This window comes from Chiloscyllium punctatum, chromosome 12 (genome assembly GCF_047496795.1).
Source record: "Chiloscyllium punctatum isolate Juve2018m chromosome 12, sChiPun1.3, whole genome shotgun sequence".
NCBI classification, from domain to species: domain Eukaryota; kingdom Metazoa; phylum Chordata; class Chondrichthyes; order Orectolobiformes; family Hemiscylliidae; genus Chiloscyllium; species Chiloscyllium punctatum.
This window is the reverse complement of record NC_092750.1, coordinates 31,955,625-31,977,453: the sequence shown is the minus strand read 5'-3', so window position 1 is coordinate 31,977,453 and position 21,829 is coordinate 31,955,625. Positions and strand designations below refer to the sequence as shown.

Sequence of the window (21,829 nt, the reverse complement as noted above, 5' to 3'; positions counted from 1 at the left end):
GTTCAACTACAGAATTAACAAACACTAGTAAATAAAGAAAAAGCTGCAAAGACAGTAAAATCTTTACAGCAATTTATGATTAAACAGTATTCCAGGAGGCAAGCTTAGAGAACATCAAATTTAAAACAATATTGAAACTGTACATGTTTTAAATACTTGCAGAGTAATAAACCTAATCAACATAGTAAGGAAGAATGGGAAAAGACATAATACTTAAGAACAATGGTGATGCTTAGAGAACACATGTTGGAACTCCTGGAGAAAACAGTGTGTAAAATATAGAATTGCTTGTATATTGAATACCAAAACCAGAAGTGGAACAAGTTAAGGCACTGCTACATTCAGTACGTCCACAACTGACGATGCTCTAAATCAACAAATTAAACTGTAAAATATACTGTTATTAAAGCTGTTGACAATTACTTAAAGCAAATTTAATCTTGAAGAGAAAGTTTTAACAGAAATTTTCAATTTCCAGGTGAATCCAATCATTTTGTTAATGATTTCTACAGATTAGTTTAAACCTGAAAGTTAACTATGGAGCTTTGAATCAGAATTCGTAATTGAGAAATTGGTTGACAGAATTTTTAAGTGATTTATTTTTTAATAGTTTTTTTTATTGTCCAAGGAAGATTTAACTTTTGGAAAAAAACTTTTTAAATCATTATGGAAACTGAGACGAGGAAAGATTGCAGACAAACCCTGAGATGAGAAGAACTGATTACCAAAAAAGAATGACAGAACTTTGGTAAGGTATAAACAATCTGAACAGACAGATGACCAGCCAACACAACAGAGAAGGTCATAGAGATGTACAGCACAGAAACAGACCCTTTGGTCCAACCCGTCCAGGCCGACCAGATATCCCAACCCAATCTAGTTCCCACCTGCCAGCACCGGGCCCATATCCCTCCAAGCCCTTCCTATTCATATATCCATTCAAATGCCTTTTAACTGTTGCAATTGTACCAGCCTCAATCACTTCCTCTGGCAACTCATTCCATACATGTACCACGGTCTGTGTGAAAAAGTTGCCCTGTAGGTCTCTCTCATATCTTTCCCCTCTCGCCCTAAACCTATGACCTCTAGTTCTGGACTCCCTGATCCCAGGGAAAAGACTTTGCCTATTTACCCTGCAAATATTACATACTAAGTTATTGTCAGTGCTGTCGGGGAAGAAACAAGCTTCACAGGCAAAATCAGTGTCCATCTATGACAAAACTGCATTATATCTACTATCAAACAGGTCACTTCCAAAGAATATATAGAAGTAAGAAGTAGTTCCAGAACAGTGGAGGTACTAGTAGTTATAAAAACAGTCTTCTATTCAAATCACCCATCTTCATTCAAAGAAAGAATCCGCATTTGAAGAGGAACATCCACAGGGAGAGATACCTGAGGCTTTTGTGGGTGAAGTGGGAGATTCGTCACAGTTTTTCTAAATTTATTTATGTCAATAACCACCTTTTTTTTTACTGAAGCTGAATGCAGGGGCCTTATCTGACCATACATCATGGCTGTTGAATCTCATGTTATAGCAGACAGACCTGGACCTACAGGATGCAAGTGGAACATCTCCCAAGGTTAAAGAGATGCTGCAAGCAACATTACAAATAAACTTTCAGCTAGTAAGGAATGCAAATATAACCCAAAATCAGCAAATCTCAGGCTTGAGTAAGAAAGCATGTTTTGCTGTCAATATTTTCAAAAAGATCACAATTACATTAGTACAAAAATAAAAAACAGTTCTTTGTGTTATTGTGAATTGTTCACAGGATTAAGCAAAGTTGATACAGATAACCATATCAAATTCAGGACAAAATGACACTGCATCCTTCCTTACCCAAGATAATTCCACATCCCTTATTGCATCAACTTGAAGTGATTATAATGGACATTATTTTCTGGATCACCAGAACAATTTGAATGGTGCTCAGACATTGTTACTGTTGACCTAATCCTAATTGGCAAAAACAAAAATCAGTACCCACCTCAGGTGTTAATCAGATGCCTAAAAGTAGAATTTCTACCAACCCTGATGTCAGAGGTGGTTCTGATGGGTGCTGTTAGGTGACCAATCAAAACTACTTACTATTTCTATGACTCCATTTGGTAGATATTGTTTCATCACATGCCATTTGAAATTGAGTCAAACCCAGGAATCTTCCAATGTATGTGATGTCCAGTGTATTGCAAGGTTGAGAAGGGATTACATGTGACAATAATGACATTGATATATAGGAATCTAATGGAAAACATGTCCAGAAGGTTCATTACTTTCTGAAAATGTCTACAAACTGCAGGGCCTCCTCTCAATGAGGCATGTAATGTCTCCAAGAAAATCAAACAGCAAATAATTATGGATGCTGGAAATTAGGAACAAAAATTGCTGGGAAAGCACAGCAGGTCTAGCAGCATCTGTGGAAAGAAAGCAGAATTCATGTTTTAGGTTGGATAGCCTAGCCCACTGCAAACTGTCCTCTCCAGCTATTATGGCTGTGGATATATCGACCATTGGAATGGCATGGAGCAGTGCTCCTTCAGGAGCAACCAGATGAGAGAGAGAATCTGGTGTTTTATATCCAGGGCATTGTCCGCCCACAGACATGCTGTGCAGTTGTTAAGAAGAAGGCACTCTGATATTGCTACGTAACAAGAGGTTTTCAGATTGTATCCTTGCCTTGAAAGTTCTCATAGAGATGGACTGTAACCATTGGTGTCCCTATTAGATGGGAAAAAGATTTCAAGAATGCTTCCATGGATAGAGATTGCATCTCTGCTGCATGAGGTTTACCTATGAGAACCCTGCATATGTGCAGGGAAGCTGAAAATGGCAAATTATACTGGATTCACTTGGTAATGCCCAAGTGTAGAGCTAGGGCTTGGGGGGGATCAGTGTAATGAGGATCTTGAGGACCTTCTGGCTGACAGTGAAACTTGCGGTAGTTATATTTTTGAACAGGGTCACTGATCTTCACTATTACCCTCAGCAAATGATGAGAACTGACCTGTTTTTGCTGTTGGCCATTTTTCAGTGGATCAAATTTTTAAAAGTTAAATATGTCCATCACTGACACAACTAGCAGAATTTTGCATGAATGGTATCGTCTTTTCTGATAACTACCATTGTTTGATCACAAATCTTTCAGACCCTTCCATATTTCAACAGGTAACCAGCTTTCTGAAGTTGTCTACAATCAAATAGGGAACCAGAACATGTGGTATAGACAATTAAATCCTTTTTGAGAAAAATACTGACTTTTATGCAGCTTTGTTAAATTATTGATCCATGCATTTCAAAGTGGCTCATTGCCATCAGCTCTACAGAGGAACTAGTCTCACTGCACAACCATCATCTCTTATTCAGACGAACCCAATGAGGAACATCAGAACAGTATCAAGATGAAGGTCAGCAATCCATGGGCCAAAAACCTCCTGATGTTCCAAATCTGAAACGAACACATTCTGGAAGAACTGTCAAGCCAGAGATTTGTTTAAATTGGTGAAGACAGAAACTTGAAGGGTGGTGGTGATGGTGGTGAAGAAGATATTGGTTAATATAATCTAGTACTTGGTTAATCTATTACACAATAACGTAAAGGAGAAAAAGGTTAGAAGTGATTCTGAATAAGGTAATGGATATGAACGAATTAATCTATACTAAGTGAAGCTCCACCTATTCTGAAATATAGCATGTAGTATTTTCAAAGCATTGTCACTGTTTCACCATAAGGCACAGGAGCAGGAATTAGGCCATTCAAACTATCATGTTTTCTCTACCATTTCAATCATGGCTTGATAGGTTTCTCAACTCCATTCTCCCGCTGTCTCTCTCTATAACCCTTGATCCCCTTGACAATCAAGGACATATAAATCATTGTCTTAAATATACTCAATGACCCGGCCTCCACATCCTTCTGTGACAATGAATTCCATTGATTTGTCATTCTCTCTGGCTGAAGACGTTTCTCCTCATCTCCATTCTAAAGGGTCTTCCCTTTACTCTCAGGCTGTGCCCTTGGGTCCTCGTCTCTCCTGCTAATGGAAACATCTTCCCAACTTCCACTCTGTCCAGGCCGTTCAATATTCTGTAAATTTCAATTGAATTCCCCCTCATCCTTCTAAACTCAATCGAGTATAGACTCAGAGTCCTCAAATATTCCTCATATGTTGTTAAGCCTTTCATTCTTGGAATCATTCTCATGAACCTCTGGGTCTGCTCCAGGGCCAGCACATCCTTCCTGGTATGGGGCCAAACATTGCTCACAATGTTCTAAATTTTGTCTGACCAAAGCATAGGAACCTTAAGTATACTTCTATGTGGCGTAACAAAAGTAACAGAATTTATCATGACCAAGAGTTATGTTAGCACTGCAATTACTTCAAACACAAGCTAGTCATTTATTGCTGAAAAAGTGGAAGAAATTTGTAGTTTGTTCATTTTGCTTCATTCTAGTAGAAACAATACTATGTTGAAGAAAGCCAAAGAATCTACTTGGGTACATATGCTCCTGTATAGGTTAAAACAATTGTTTTTTTTAAGAAAAAGCAATTTTTTTTTTAGATTTAATGGACAGCCCATTATTGCTTATTGATGTTTTGTTGCTAAAGAATAGAGAATGTATTTCCAAGCAAGTGGAACTTTTGCAAGCAATTTTAAAGTTTTATCGATTACATTTTTAAAGCTTTTATAAGTTGTTAAATTGACAAAATGTAAGTACTAAAGCTGTGTTTCCTGCTTTTTTTTTTGGTTTTTATTACTTTAATTTGATATGCCAATAACCAATTTTACTTCTCAAAATATCCAATTACAGATAGTAATATCCAAATAACTCGCTAACGTTGTTGCTTAATTTTATTTTGATTCATTTCTAGGTTTTTAAAAATGTATATTTAGTGCTGAAATGGCCATTTTCTCTACAGGGAAAGGTTCTTCTAAAATGTTGATTTGAATTGAATGCTGTTGTCCTTTATCAATTGCTGAGATTTGATGAGATGGTCTTATCTCATGTCAGTTATTTGCCTGGAATGAAAAATAATAGTCATTGAGATGTGTGGCATGAATTGTGCCTTTGTATTTAACATTCCTTTTATGGTCTAAAAAAAGCAATTGAATTGTGACTCACTTGCAGAGATTAAGTTTAACTGCCAACCTTTGTACTTTAACTCAAAACCAATGCACGTCTATTTTGTGAAACAGAAGCTGGGTTATGTTGTCCTTGCAGTGTTGTGATTTAGCCAAAAAGCAAGCTTATGCAAAGTTGACTTTTGACCACTTTCTACCCCTACTTTGTGCCATAATTATGGATTTCATATGATTGAGAGATGAAGCGGAATGGCCATTCGTCATTGCTGTAAGTAAACTGTTGGGCCATTTCCCTGATAACTTTAATATTGATTATAATTGTCTGCTTGCTACACTTTGGAAAGAATAGTTTTGTAGTTTCTCTTGGCTGTTAATGTAGCAGATAGGTGCCTTCAGTGGTTTCTTTAACTTTCATGCATCCACTTTCAGAACTGCACCTTTAAAATCACACCTGGATTTTGTCTACGAGCCTATCATTTGCAGCTTGGTTATTGATAGTACAGCTCCTGTTCCCTTTCTTGTGCCATAAAGAAACAAAGAATAGTATAGACTAGTCTTTTGAATGTTCTAAATAGTCACAATTCTATAATGTGGAGAATCTTTCATTCAACACAAAAATGCTGTCACTGTGTCCCATGTGTCTGAACTGCTGATGAGATACCCGGGGAGCTGAGGTGGAGGTTAGTGCCCCAGCAAGTGAAGGGAGGACAGGGTAGGCCTGAGCTGGGCCCGGAGAAGAGGCCTGCGCTACAAGCCAACTTCTTACTTTCCCTGTGAGTGATGGGAATGCTGCAGCAACTTTGGGAAGCCACAACATGAGTGGGAGAGTGAGAGGGAGTTGAATAAGGAGACAGATGTGCAGTATAATTACATTTTACATCCTGCAGCATCATCTTTAGACACACAGCTGCTTCCTGTCATTTGAAAGTGACATCCACTTTCATTCTGCTCTTTGTGTCACCTGGAAGTGTGTTTATAGGGTCCTCTGCCTGTCAGGAAAAATGGTAGAGCTTCAATAGAAGACACCATTGCTACAATGTAAAGTTGATATCAAGGATGAAAAGACAGTGAAAACACTAGTCTGACTTTAAAAGAAAACAGCACAGAAGTGTTGAGAGTGATCTCTTGATGTGATGTATAGAGAAAAGTGATACCAAAGTTTTATAATGGGCTGAGTTACTTGTCATACACAGCAGGAGAAGCTGAAGTAATAAAGATAGCAAATTTGTTTGAGTGTTTGGGACAGTTTTCTAATCTAGAATGTTCAGAATTGAAAAAGAACCATGCCATGCTAGATCTAACAGCCAGTAATAAGCCAAAATGAGTTAACAAGAATCCCCTGAACAGTGACCATAATAGAATCAAATTTGATTCTAAGTTTGAAAGTAGCATTAAGGTTTTACATTCAAGCGAGGAAACTTTTTAAAATGATGAAACTGGTATTGATAGCAGCAAACTGGGCTGAACTGTTGATGGGGAACCATACAGACAAGTAGTGGGAGGTATTCAAATAAGTACATTAGTAATTTAGCACAGTGCATTCCCTTAAAAGGCAGAAGTTCCATTTATGCAGCTCAGCAACCACGGTTCATAAATTAGGTAAGAGATAGTATCAAGCTTTAAAGAAAGGCTGACCCAAATGTGAAGAAAAGTTGGATCCCAGTCAAATTAGGAGAGCTATAAAAAGTAAAATAGATAGAATGGAAATAGTAAGTAGTTCAAAGGTTAAAATATTAAACAAAACCTGGAAAGTTGAGCCTAGCAGGATACGTTTTGTTTTCTATAAAGTTATTGTGACATCACAAAGTGGGATGTGGACCCATTAGATTTAGACTTGGACAAATATGCTGTAGTTAAAAATGAAGCAATGGCAATCTTTTAAATTACTAAATACTCTCTAAATAAACTAGTTAAATGTGTTTGAGTATAATTTGATCCAGGTGAATAAAGAAGTCTCCGGACATGATCTATATGGACTTCCAGAAATGATTTTGTAAGGTTTCTGCAGAATACATTGGAGGCAGCCTTGTGACATAGGTTGAAAATTGTTTGGGAATTACAAGCCAAAGTAGGGATAAGAAAATCTGATTGGCTTAGCAGAACCTGTGAAGTGGTGTCCTCCCAGGGATCTGTACTTGGGGCTTCTGCTCTTCACCATACAGATCAAAGTCTTGGATAAAGGATTGTACATCACATGTGAGATGACATCACAGCACTCAGGAAAGGTTGATCCTCAGGAAAACATCATGTTACTGTTTCATCATTACTTTGGTCAGTGTCAAGGAGGGAGGAAAGAAAAAAGTGTACAGGCCATTCAGTCTTGAGTGGTTAATCAGTTGTTGACCATCTCTGAAACCTAACCTGCAATTGTTTAAATTTAAATTGCACTTAACATCTGAGGAGCCGCATTAAGATATTATCATTGACCACACTCTTTGGAGTTGTTTATTCAAATATCCACAAATCTGCTGCTGTTAAATCTTATGTTGGCTTGTTCACAGCCACCTGAATTTGGGTTTTGCACCTGACCAATTTAATGCTCCCCTCGACTCTGTCTCTCATAATGGAAGTAGAGAAAGTGAGGACTGCAGATTCTGGAGATTAGAGTCAAAACGTGTGGCGCTGGAAAAGCACAGCAGGTCAGGCAGCATCTGAGGAGCAGGAAAGTCAACATTTTGGGCATAAGCCCTTCATCAAGAATATGGGGCATGGGGAGTGTGGGGGAGGGGTCTGAGAGATAAATAGGAGGGTGGGGTAGAGCTGGGGGTATGATAGCTAGGAAGGTGACAGGTGAATGCAGGTGGGGAGGATGGAGTAGATAGGTGGGAAGATGGACAGGTCAAGAGGGCAGTGCCAAGTCAGAGAGTTGGATCTGGAATGAGGTGGGCAGAGAGAAGATTTGGAAACTATCACCAGAGATCTATTTCCCTTCCCATCCCTATTTGAATTCCCCTGAAACCATTCCCTCCATGACTCCCTCATTAAGTCCACATCCCCCCACCAATCCAACCTACACAAGTGGCACCTTACCTTGCTGCTGTAAGAGGTGTAAAACCTGTGCCCACACCTCCCCCCTCACCTCCGTACAAGACCCCAAAGGATCTTTTCACATTAAGCAGAAATTTTCATGCATACCCACCCACCTCATCTGCTGGGTCTGTTACTCTTGATGTGGTCTACTCTACATTGGGAGACAAGACGTCAACTCGCAGAACATTTCAGGGAACATCTTTGGGGCACATGCACCCAACAACCCTATCACCCTGTGGCCAACCACTTCAACTCCCACTCCCACTCCGCCATGGACATGCAGTTCCTGGGCCGCCTCCACCACCAAATCCAAACCACCTGACAACTGGAGGAAAAATGCCTCATCTTCCACCATAGGAGCCTCCAACCACATGGCATCAACATTGACTTCACTAGTTTCCAAAACTCCCCTTCTCCCACCTTAGCCCAGATCCAACCCTCTAACTCGGCACTGCCCTCTTGACCTATCCTACCTGTCCATCTTCCTTCCTACCTACCCGCTTCACCCTCCCCACTGGCCTATCACAATCACCTCCCCACCTGCATACACCTATTACCTTCCCAGCCAATTTCCCCCACGCCCACCCAACCTTCCCATTTATCTCTCAGCCTCCTCCTGTCCACCTCACCACCCCACCACCACCCCCTCCCCCCCTCCCCCCCCTCCCCCCCACCCCCCACCCCCCCATAATTTCTGATGAAGTGCTTATGTCCAAAACATAGACTCTCCTGCTCCTTGGATGCTGCCTGACATGCTATGCTTTACCAGTGCCACTCTTTTTGACTCATAATGGAAGTGGGTTAAGCATTAATATTCCTCTTCCAATGGTGTCTCTATCTGATCCTCCCAAAACCTTCCTGAAAGGATACATGAGGGCCTAAATGACAAAAGTCGCTGCTATTGAAGTAGGGTGAAAGAAAGTAACTAGGAAGCCAGAACCAGAGAACTTAAAGGCGCAGATGTAGGAATTTGAAGTCACGTGTAAAGATTTAAAACTTAATGGCCCAAACCTTCAGATGGTCATACAGTTATTACTCCAGTAAATGGGAGTTGAGCATGGGAATCCCATGAGGTCCCTACTGTAGAAGACAGTGTTTGAAGATTCCACTAAGTAACTCCTGCATCTTTAAATGTGTGAATATGGAAACTGCTTGCTGTGAAGAGAGAACAAGGTCTTTCTTGCTTTCTTGCTTGCTTACTTGCTTGCTTACTCACTTACTTACTTACAATATGTCTATGGCAATCCCCAGAATGCATTCTCAGTTTCTTCTGGATCTGTTCAAATCTTTACCCTGAAACAAGAAAAAAACATTTACACACCAATACACTACTGCAACAGGAGACCAAAACTTCACATCATTTTCAGTGAAAATTCAATAATACAAATACATTTTGGCTACTTTTTTGACGTGATGTTGGTGGAAGACATCTCTGACTGAACAACTCTGAGAGAGTGAGATGATGGGAGAGGGTGGATTTCAAACCTGCAAACATTAAAAGTTGACCTTGTGGTTTTCAGTTTAAAAACTTTAGAACTTGATTTTTCACATGTAAATGAAAGATCTGGCTTACTACCTTCTACTGTGTTCCTTGCTTCAGAAAGAAAAGCAGCAAAATCTGATTGCATTCATACAGTGATACACACAAAGGTTTTGAAATGCATCTCACTGTGACAGATTTACCTGAAAGTATCTACTCCCAGTCCACTTTGACCAAGTTACTTCTGATCTTATTAAAGTCAGTTTTCCTCCGGTGTGGCACTTGTACCCAGAGCTTCTGACTCTGAGACAGGGATGCTACCCATTGTGCTAGGAGACCTCTGCTTGGTGGAAGGTGATAGAGCCAAATGACTCAAGTGACAATGGTGCTGGGAAACGATGATAGAAATACAATGAATTAAGGTCAAAAGGTGAGTCCAAAGGAAGCACAAATGAGAAACCAAACCATGACCAATAGCTGCTGTTCAAAGAAATGGGCCAGAGATTTCTGGAGTTTATATTAATACCAGATGGTGTTTCTTGAGCTGAACCTGAACATCATTGCAGCCGTGTAGGATCTGAGATCAGAATGAGCCTGATGTGGAGAGTTACGTTTACAGGTGACCAGGATCTCCTGATTGCAATTGAAGACTGAAAGGAGGTGTTCCTAAAGGTTGAAAGCTAAATTTTAGAGTAAGAGCCAGTGTTCTAGCAGTAAATGGAAGCATGCTGATGCTGTGCCACAACACCATTGAGACACTGGATTTACCTACCCACATTTAGATGTTTACTGGTAAGGGCATTAATCCATTCTTTATTGCAATGAAAATTACATGCATGAAAACGCTGAGTAAAAATATTGAAAAGTTAGCTTATGGTTTTTCTCTCATGAGAGAGAACTTTACTTTCAGTTTCTAACCAATTCGATTATCAAATAAACAGGGCAATCAATTGCTTTTTGAATTCCTGAGTGTTACCCATTGCACATCTCAGCAAATTTAACACAATAGTATAAATGTGAATTGAAAATGAAATTAAAACTGGAAAGAAATGTCAGTTATTGAACTTGCAAATTGGTTTGTATTGTGTGTTTGGGTTAATAATGTAATAAATTATTAATAATGTAATGATCAAGTTATTCATCTGACCAGGAAGAGTAAACAAGATTGCAATCAGTCAGGCTAAAAGGTTGCATGATAAATCATTTGGTATCCTCAGGTAAGTTGGTAAAGTCTACCTGTCTGAAAGTGCATCATGCAGGGTCGAGAGTGAAGTGCTGGAAAAGCACAGCGGGTCAGGCAGCATCAAAGAAGCAGGAAAATTGACGTTTCAGGCAAAAGCTCTTCTCAGGTCCTTTTCCAGCACTTTATTCTCGACTCTAAATCTCAGCATTTGCAGTCCATGCATCCTGATGAATGTGCGTATTTCCTTAGGCCCAAATAAACCTATGTAAACCACTTGTTTTCTTGAATTATATTAAAATGGTAAAAGGAAATTTGATAATACTTGGAAAGTAAAATTTTAGAAATGCGTTTTCAACATGTTTTGGGGATGAGCTGGGCATGTTTGTTTTCTCTTCTTATTGCATGGAGTATCACTGACAAACTTTCACAAAAATGTGCTCAAAAAATAAGAAAGATAATTGTAGCATACCTATTGCTGCTGGTTTGCCAACATTGTGCTAGTTGGCCAGATTGCTATCTTAAATGGTTCACCCAGCACACACCCATTTTTACCTGCTTTTTTTTCACTCTTACTCTGGTCACCTGCTAGCGCTCAAACATGCAACTATTTGAAAGTTTTTACATAGTTATTGCAGAATGCTTGTGTGAAGTCACTGGCCTTATTTTGGCACCACTAAGATAAATTTGGTAATGAAATACAGCTACTGACATCATACTTTTTCTGAGCATTTTCCTGAAAAAAATCATTGCCTCTGATAAGTTGATTGCTGAAAAGCATTTGAGCATTTATATTGAATCATCTGTAGTTGGCACTCCCAGAACGCTGTGCAATAAACCTGATGATGTCTTGTGATACATCTCTACATTTTTGAAAAATATGTTGGCTGACAATTTACTTATGCCTATATCAAATTGATCTGGATTCCTAATATGTCATTTTATCTTAATTACACAATGTCCTTTCCCCTCTTATGTCAGAATTGGGAGGAAATTTAGTTAAGACTATTTAGAAGTCATCACAACAGTTCATTTTACTTGACCACTTATTTATTTTCTATTTTTACTCCAGAGGATTGAATAAGACTCATCCCACTGGGAAATCAAGGCTAACTCCATTTTCTCCCTCTCATACTTATCAACTTTATGCCAAATCTTGTCAACCATGAAATTGCATTTGATGTATTCAAGGAATTTCTAACTACTTAAATATTGTGGTGTATTAGTTCAGAACTCTGTCCAGTTACTTCACAACTATAAATAGGAAGATCATTTTGGTGATATTACTTCAGCTTGTATCTTAATAGACATAAATTGACATACATGAATATCTTGGCGATTTTCAACTCTTTTGAATGGGTGAAGATTTGAACCATTTGAAGTTACATTGTTTTGTTTCTGTTTATTTAAATATTTATTGATGGCAGTAAATTTTACAAATATGATCAATTTTAAACTGGTGATTAAGTTCTTGAGAATTTTCTCCCTTTAAGAAAAGTAACTACCTTCTCTTGATGTAAGCCATGATAATTAACTTCCTTCAGATCATCATGCCTTGTGCAGTCTGAGAAAGCTTGTAACTTGGAGCCAAGATGAGCAGAACTATTTGTATTTAATTAGAAAAGTGTATATAGAGCAGTGTCAGCTTATTGACAGGAATATTGTTCAAAGGGTTATGTAGGTGTTGTTTTTGGAAGCAAACTTTTTTATTTGTTAGCTCATGTTTGAATGAAGCAGGATTGCCTGCCTTTTACAGTACATCTCTGTTTGTCTGCACTAGCCCCCCCTGTTGCAACCGTCATTTGTTGCCACGGTAACAGTTGGAAGGCATTATGTAGGCAGAAAACTACTTTTCCTTTTTCATCATGGAGGCAGGCATTGTTAAGAATTCAATGTATGCCCACAGCTGTGAATGGATCTGAAAGAAAGCAGCAGGGCAAGGATTGGTTAGACTATTGTATTATTTGGAGGCCCTAAGAGAGGAAAGCCAGGCAAACGCTGGCGCTGACCCATTACCTGCAAAATGTTTTAATAGAGAATCTACAGCTTGATTAATCAACTGCTTGCTACCGACTTCCAGATTTTTCCATTTCTGTGATGGGGGTTATTCTGATCTGAAAGGGCCTCAGGATGTATACTAGCAGATGGCTGGCTGGACTTAACTGGTGAGTTGCTGGTATCACACTTAAACCTGTAGCAAACCTTCTTTCTCAGTGGTGGGTGTGAGTCTGCAGTCTGTGGTTTAGTTCTAAAATGGTGTCTTCATGAATGCCATTTTATTTGCGTTTCCTCCAACATCTTAATGTGCAATGGTCTATGAATGTCTGCAGAGCTATCAATTTGTAAAGCAGGTTTTGTCTCTTATTTTGTTGTCTGATATATTGCTAGTTAGGGATTGCTTCAGAGGTTTTTCTTTTCTCTGCCGGAGGCAAGTACTGGTTCAACATATATCTTTGATCACTTTGATATCTTGTGAAGAGATTTTTATTACACACAAAGCCTTATACCTGCAAAGCAAAATCATTTCAAATGTGGAAAATTGAAAACAATACGCCTCACAAGAACTGCTGCGTATAATGCAGTATAATCATATAATTAAGCATAAGAATTGCCTTGGATTTTTGGGTATTCTGTGGTGAATTTATCCTGATACTCTATACATACTCCAGCATGGAGTTACCATAACAACAGTGGCAGCAACCTCAATAGCCTTTGACACATTGCTTTACATTTGATGTACTGCAAGCATTGTGTCTGACCTTTGACAACCTCCAAGTTATCATATGTGAAATGAGCTTACTCAGCTTAAGTAATGCATACTTGCACTGGAGCCAACAGCTGCAAATGCAGATGATTTAAAAAATTAATTCATTATTGCTTCATTTTATTTATTGTGACCTTGATCTTCCAGAAGACTTCAAAAGGAACAGTTTGTACCTAGTGCTGTGTTTTAGAGCTTATGAAGATGATAAAGCATGTAGAGGAAATGCTGGCTATTGAGTAGGGCTCTCTTTGCTGCATTAATTTCTTTGGATTAGTTTCAGGTACCGATAAATAAATGGCTTTGAATGATGAAAATGTACAAAATCCTCCCAAGCATTATCTTCAGTCAGTGAAGACTTTTAAAAATTTCTTATGACAGGGGAAGTACAAAACTTTTAAGCTTCAGTATCCAATAATCCAGTTTCAATGCCTTTTTTAAAAAAAAATGAAATTCAAATATTTGCTCCACTTATATATCAGCAAGATTTGACTAACTTGTATGCTGTCTTTTGGTGCAAAATTATTTTAATTGTAAATTGAATTATAATTCAGATTTAAAATAAACTAGCCAGTAGTCTATTGATGAAATAAATAATTTGAAGGGTTAAAGTAAATTACAACTGTGGTTCACAATTGAATCACCTTCTACACGCAGCAAAACCAAATTGGACAATATGATATGTGTTTATCACAATGTTTCTCATCAGTGGTGCTGCAGAATATCAAGAACATTTTTGATGAATGGACAGGAATATGCAGTCAAAATAACAGCAAGGACAATATTGCTCACCATTATTTGTGTGAAATGACATAGCAAATTTAGGCTGAGCGCTCGTTCCCAGATTGTTGATGCACTGGACTTGTGCTGCCCTTCTGTTGGCTTTGCCAAGGATGCATCTTGCTCTCGGCTTTTTCTTTATGCTTAGAAACCTGCCATATTTGCCCATTATACTTGCTGCAAAATTAAGTCACACTGCTACAAGTGACAACATAATGAGTGTTAATTGCTTTCAATGTATCTTTCTGGAAGAGAAAATATCGGAGGCATAAAGTTGGACTCCTTTAGGTTTTCTAATTTTCAGGGAGACTTAATGAAAGGTCAGGTTGTACATTTTAAATCATTCATACTGCCCTTTTTTTCCTCTTGATCTTTCTTCCTTCTCATTCCCTTTCTTTCCTGATTTGTTTTTTTTATAGATATTTTTATTAGGAAATTTAACATTTTTACAAGTTTACAAAAATAAACAAAACTCTCAAGTACAAACATTGATATACAATTAAATCTTAAATAAATAATAACCAACATTTAACAAAAGAAAAATACAGAGAGAAAAAAACAAAACTCAACTAACTACTAATCTAACCTGCATCTAACCAGAGTGTATAATTAAGTCTCTTACATTATTCAAATAAGAGAAAGAAAAAAAAACAACGGATAACACAGAAATTGGGTAGTGAGATACATGCTCGGAATGTGTTAACATCAAATGTAACAAAACCCGTATTCGTGCGGGATTCCTCTCCCAAGGGGCCCCGGACCAGCCAGGTTCGTAATCTCAATTAAATAAAAGCCCTTGTTAGGATGGCTGAAATATCTGTATTCATATAATTCAAGAAGGGCTGCCATATTTTATGAAATAATTTGGTCTTTCGGTGCACCATATTTGTAAGGAAGTCAAGGGGAATACATTCCATAATTAATCTGTGCCAATTTGAAAGTCCAGGGGGGCCCTCAGCCACCCAGTTTACCAAAATATTTTTCCTTGCACAGAAAGAGAGAATAGAAAATAATCTCTTACCCTCCCTGGATATTCACGGGAAGTTCGAAAAGCCCAAAAGGTCCACTTTAATTTCCGTTCCTAAAATTTCTGTCAGGGTACTTGCTACTTTAGTCCAGTATCTACAGATTTTATGACGGGTCCATCGACAATGTACAAGAGTGCCCACCTCTATTTTACATTTGGGACACATTGGAGATTCTCCTGCCTTAAATTTTGCCAATCGATCCGGTGCTATATGGGCCCTATGAAGTATCTTCAGCTGGATAGCCTGAGTTCTGTTACAGATGGTGATTCTTCTGGCATTTTCCCAAATGTCATTTGACATTTCTGTAGAGATTTATAGTCCCAAATCCTGATCCCATGTTTTAAGCAGATTGTCCATATCTCCCGATACTTCATCACGTAGTAAATGATGAATAGTACTGACGGAAGATACCCCCATTGGTCGTAGTACTCTATATTCTCTATCTGATTTATAAAGACTATCTATTAACGTAGTTTTCTTCTGTATATAATCTCTAATTTGGAAGTATTGATAGAGATCTCCATTAGGTAATCCGAATTTCTGACGCAGCTGTTCAAAAGACATCAGGATCCATCTTTAAATAGGTCCCCTAGACATGAGATACCCCTGGATCTCCAGAGTTTAAAAGTGGCATCTGTAAACCCCGGTTGGAATCCCCATGCTCCCACTATCGGTGCATAGGGGGATGTTTTATGTGAGTTGCCCTCATTTTGCCGCATTATATTCCAAGCTTTAATTGTATTTAGTATTATAGGGTCTTTACAGTGATCTGTAATGATTTTCCTCTTGTCTGAAAATAAGAGGTTAATAAGTGGGCATTTTACTTGAGAAGCCTCGACGTCTAGCCAGATTGATTGGGTCTTGTCTGACTCGCAATCAGCTATGTAACTTAATAGGGAATTTAATTGATATTTCCTAAAATCTGGGAAATCCAATCCTCCCCTTACCTGTGGAAGCTGTAGCTTCTTCAGCTTAATGAGGGGCCATCTATGATTCCAGATAATGGATCCCAACCAACCATATAATTTATGTAGTGCCAGCCTCGGCAGCATCACCGGAAGCATTCTCATAGGGTATAGGAGACGGGGCAGAACATCCATTTTAACTAGTGCTATTCTACCCAGCCAGGAAATTGGAAGGTCTCTGCATCACTGGAGGTCCTGCCTTATCCTTTCCAGTAAATGCACAAAGTTAGCCTTGTATAACTGACCAAATACTGGGGTAATAAAAATGCCTAAATATAAGAAACCCTCCAGGGACCAATGAAAGGGAAAATGGGATCCGTCCACTAAGTGGGGTATCATAGCAAGGCCACCCATTGGCATAGCCTCCGATTTTGAGAAATTTAATTTTATAGCCTGAGAATGCGCTAAATGTATTAATAACTTGGATTAAGCAAGGTACAGACATCAGAGGATTACTGAGGAATAGAAGAACATCATCTGCATACAGGGTAATTTTATGTTTACCTGTACCAATCCTCGGGGCAGTTATATTAGGATCAGCCCGTATAGCTTCTGCTAGTGGTTCAATTATTAGCGTAAATAACAATGGCGAGAGAGGACATCCCTGACAGCAGCCCCTACCCACACTGAAGCTATCCGAACCTAATCCATTGGTAATCACAACTGCTTTGGGATCACTATACAATGTTGAGACCCATTTGGTAAACACCTTTCCAATGCCAAACCTTTCCAATGTGTAAAACAAATATGACCATTCAACCCTATTGAATGCTTTTTCCATGTCTAATGAGACTACTACTCCTGGCATCTTTCCCTGATGGCAGGCCTGAATCATATTCAAAACCCTTCTAATATTATTGGATGATCTACGGATGATCTTAATAAACCCCGTCTGATCCTCCTTTATGATATGTGGCAATACCCTTTCTAGTCTCAATGCTAACGTTTTAGAAAGGATTTTAAAATCTACATTTAGCAAGGATATTGGTCTGTATGACGCACAATCTTCTGGATCCTTTCCTTTTTTAAGGATAAGAGAGATATTTGCCTCTTTCAACGAAGGCGGGAGACAGCCCTGGATAGTTATACATGTCCATAAGTGGACCAGCCAATATTTCTGTAAATTCTTTATAGAATTTAGCTTGAAAACCATCTGGGCCAGGTACCTTACCGCTCTGAAGTTGCCTGATTGCGTCAAGCATTTCTTGGACTATATGGGGAGTATTTAAGACCAATACCTGTTCCGGAGTTAGGTCTGGAAAGGTCAAATTTTTTAAAAAATGACTGCATCCTCCTAGTCCTGTCTTCATAATCCTGTGATTTATATAAATCAGAATAAAATTTCCTAAAGGGAGCATTAATCCTTTTATTATCATGAGTCAAAATACCCGTACTTTCCTTGATAGACGTGATAGTTTGAGGGGCCTTTTTTATCTTTGCAAGAAATGCTAAGTATCTACCTGGCTTGATGCCAAATTCATATAATCTTTGTTTTGCAAATAATATTTCCCTCTTAGTTGTTTGAGTAAGCGTAGTGTTTAGTGCTGTCCTAAGGGCTGTAATCCTTTGCAATTTGATAATAGAAGGTCTATCAGCGAATGCTGTTTCAGCTGCTTTTAAGCGAGCTTCGAGCAGACGCTGTTGCTCTCCCTTTAATTTTTTCTGGGTCGCTGAGTATGACATGATCAAACCTCGCGTGTAAGCTTTGATGGTCTCCCACATCATTGATGGGTTGCTAGCTGTACCTAAATGTTTTAAATTCTTGAGAGAAGTACTTTACAAATTTACTATCTTTCATCAGGAAGGGGTCCGTATGCCAATGCCGAGGGAATGTCCCGTTGTTCCTCCCCTTGATTTCCGTATATACAGCAGCGTGGTCGGAAATTGCTGTACTACCTATTTTACAGGATGATATGGAATTTTAAAAAATCGAGGGGGCAAAAAACATATCAATTCTGGTATGATATTTATGTGGATTGGAGTTAAAAGAAAAATCTCTGCCCTGTGGATGAAGACATCTCCATACATCTACTAATCCTAATTCTTTGTTCAGATCCACCGATTGTCTAGATCCGGGAGAGTACTCTTGGGAATCCTATCTATTTCCGGATCCATAATACAATTAAAGTCTCCCCCTATAATTGTATGACGGGCACCAAGAGCCATCAATTTTGAGAAGGCTTCCGTTATAAATTTAAAGGGGTGTGCCGGGGGGCAGTACAAATTTAAAATCCCATATTCCTCTCCATTTATAAGGGCTTTAATCAGAATATATCGTCCAGATTCATCTTTTATCTGGTTTAGGATTTTGAAAGGGAAATTCTTCCGAGTAAGAATAACAACTCACCTACTTTTTGAGCTAAAAGAAGAAAAAAAGGGTGGATTTGATCAGGTCTGTCGTAATTTCAAGTGTTCTTTATCCAACAGGTGTGTCTCCTGTAGGACAGCTATATCAACTCTTTTTCTTTCTTGACATTTGATAATATTTTCTTCCTTTTGACTGACTGGCGAATTACTCCCCTTGATATTCCAGGTGCACCACTTAACCGACTGATCAACCATAATCGTCTGGGCAAATCCGAGACCCCTCGGGAGGGGAAACCCTATCCAGAACATCCCGAGCATAGAGCATATAAAATTCACAAAAATAAAGGCCAATACACACTCAACAGTATAATAAAAAACTATTTCTAAATAATAAAAAAAAACTTATTTAAATGGAGATTTTCCCCCTTGTTCCCATGGGGTGTCACTTCCTTTGCAAAGGTCCATCGTATCCTCTCCCAACCAGTGCCCCACCCTTGATCCAGGCGCTCCTCAATAGGATGAGGAAAATTCAAATATTCTACAGAGCTAGTTAACAGTGAGCACCCAACCCCAACCCACACCAACAGCTGGATATATTTGGTAATGTTAATACCATGTATAAACATAACTATAAAATTACAACCTCAACAAATAATAATTAAATATAATAATACAAAATAACAAGGGAAAACAACCCCCACTCCTAGAGACAGAGGTAAAATAGAATAAGGTAACCACCTCCCCCCACCAACATTAACTAGACCCCCCCGGCTTATTTTACATATATATATACATATATAGTAGAATAATAAAAAAAACTCAAAGGGGGAGAAAATCGTTAAGTAGAGAACAAATAAATAAATCCCTCTACCCACCCCCCAAGATAATATTAAACAGTAAGGTAAGAAAAAAGAAAAAGGGGGGGATATAAACCGGAGTGGGGGGGAAGGCAAACCAACATCCATTATCTCTTACAATTTATCGAAGAGAGTCTAAAAATTTCTTAGCCTTTTCCATCGATCCGAAGCTATACACAGATCCTTCATGGTTAAAGCGTAGCGTTGCTGGGTAGCGTAAGGAGTACTGAATATTTAAGTTCCTTAAACACTCTTTCGCCTCATCGAATGCCTTCCTCTTTCGGACCGGAGCTGGGGAAAAGTCCTGGAATAACATGATCTTGAATCCTTTATAGATCATGGCTTGGGAATCTTTTCCAAGATTTCTAGAGGCTTCTAGGAGTATCTGCCTCTCCTTATAGCTCTGCAGCTGGAACAGGACTGGGCGGGGATGCTGGTTTGAGCCGGGCCCACGTATTGCGACCCGGTAGGCCCATTCCACCTTTGCCTGGCCTGATCCAGCCTCCAGATTTAAAAGCTGTGGCAGCCACTGTTCGAGAAAGGCTGTAAGCTGGCCTTCCTCTTCCCGTTTGGGAAGGCCCAGCAAACGAATATTTTTTCAACGACCTCAATTATCGAGGTCATCAATATGATTCTCTAAGGTCTGGACTCACTGTTCAAGAATCCAGACCGATCCACGGCCGATTGCGCTGTAGTTTTGGAGGTCGCGGCCTTTAGCTCCGCCCCTCCGACTCGACGCTCAATTTCCTTAATGTCTCGGTCGTGCTTTTGCAGCGCGGCCGAGAGTGAGTCCCATCGGCTACAGGATTCTTCAATAAAAGCGTCGATCTTCGCATCCAGTTTAGAGATTATTTCCACAAGGCTCGCCACTGTAGGTAAATCCCTCGGGGCAGCTGCAGATGCCTCTGCTGCAGCTGGAGAGGGTGGGGGAGGGGTTCCTGCTTGCTGAGAACTGCGGGCTCCCTTCCCTTTAGTCATTTTTACTGAAGATTAGATTGTTTAAATTTAATACTAAGCAACTAATTAAATTGAACAGCTATTTTAAATGATTTGGTGGGTGATCCACTTTGCCCAAGTCTTGGGAGGAGCACTGTAGACTCAGACTTGCTGGGTCGCCGCCATCTTGGATCTCCCCAGATTTGTTTTTAAAATGGCAACGCTGGATATTTGGATTAATAATTTTCATGTTATAATGTCAGTACTGAGCGCACAAATTTAACCTTGAAATAACTCCTTTAGCAATGGTTTTTTTTAATCTTGTATTTCCACTATTATTGCAGTTAACGGACAGGCTTGGAAGAAATTATTTGAGTTGGTAATCACTTCTTTGGCATAGGGGCCAAAATATGGTTTTTAAGTTGCAAACTGTGTAGGATACTAGGGAAATTCTGGGTGGGAGTGTCGTTGGGCATGTATAAAACTGACCGGCAAATGGTGGACCAGTTATGTCAGGCCTCTCCTGTTGAGGAAGGCTTCAGACTGGCTTTGTGATGATGAAAACTTCATCTTCCACTTAGAATATGTGTCAAGTGCTTGAATGTTCCTAACTTGAGTGGTTTAGTCGAGATCTGTTGTCTGTAGAAGCCAATATGCCTGAAAATGTTGAGGTGTATGAGTGTCCAGGAAGATGATTGTGGGCCACACCGCTAGTACCCTGCCAGAGAATTAGCTGAACCCCCTGATGAAACAATAAATTGGGTTTTTTTTAAAAAAATGGAAAAGCTATCCAACCCACACTGGACCCGTCATAGAGGGCTATTGACAACATGATCAGGGTCGATTTAGAAAAAAGACACGCTCCCTCAATGATATTTGAGATTTCACATTGCATGTTAAAGGTGAATGCCAGATAGGCCCTCAGTAATGTTGATGTCACGTTGAGTCCACCAGCTGCTTTGGTCAGCATTGCAGCATGCCATCTTCATAAACACAAATTGTATTTAAGCTTCTCTGTCTCCATTAGTGAACCATGTGTACAGATGGGTCAGTGCTTGTGTGGTGCTGAGAGTAAAATATTTGAAACTAGCACTTGTCTTGCGCACCAGTATACTACTTTTAAATGTTCACATTCAAACTGCTTTGCGAACATGAGAAGTGGAATAGTTGTCCTGCCCATTAAGCCCATTCTATCCTTTATTTTAAATCTGATCTGGTCTGTTCCTCAACTGTCTTTATTCGCTTGGGTTCCATGATCTTCAGTATTGTTGCATATAAAAGATCTATCACAATTTGTTGAAATTTTTCGTTGCCCTGGGTTTAAATGGATTTTGGGGATTTCTGGTTCCAGTTTTATCCTTTTGTGTGGAGAATCACTTTGAATTGCCTGAGCTTAAGTATGCACTGATTTGATCTATG

At 39.1% G+C, this 21,829-nt stretch overlaps 1 protein-coding gene and 1 long non-coding RNA gene across 4 annotated transcripts in view; both read left to right on the top strand.

The window, feature by feature from the left end:
• Positions 1-21,829, top strand: part of LOC140483756 (FYVE, RhoGEF and PH domain-containing protein 3-like) — a 221,266-nt gene that overhangs the window by 31,782 nt on the left and 167,655 nt on the right. The window contains exon 1 of one of the 3 annotated variants that reach the window (XM_072582279.1): positions 5,321-5,354. The exons of the other annotated variants lie outside the window; for them this stretch is intronic. Within the exon in view, the coding sequence (XP_072438380.1) occupies positions 5,336-5,354 (19 nt within the window). The 5' untranslated portion in view covers positions 5,321-5,335. Of the gene's footprint in view, positions 1-5,320; positions 5,355-21,829 lie in introns of those variants that run through there. 3 annotated transcript variants of the gene reach the window in all.
• The window catches only part of LOC140483758 (uncharacterized), a 36,447-nt gene continuing 27,014 nt past the window's right edge, over positions 12,397-21,829 (top strand). Inside the window, exon 1 of the long non-coding RNA XR_011962033.1 lies at positions 12,397-12,941. This is a non-coding gene — a long non-coding RNA (uncharacterized lncRNA). The remainder of the gene's footprint in view (positions 12,942-21,829) is intronic.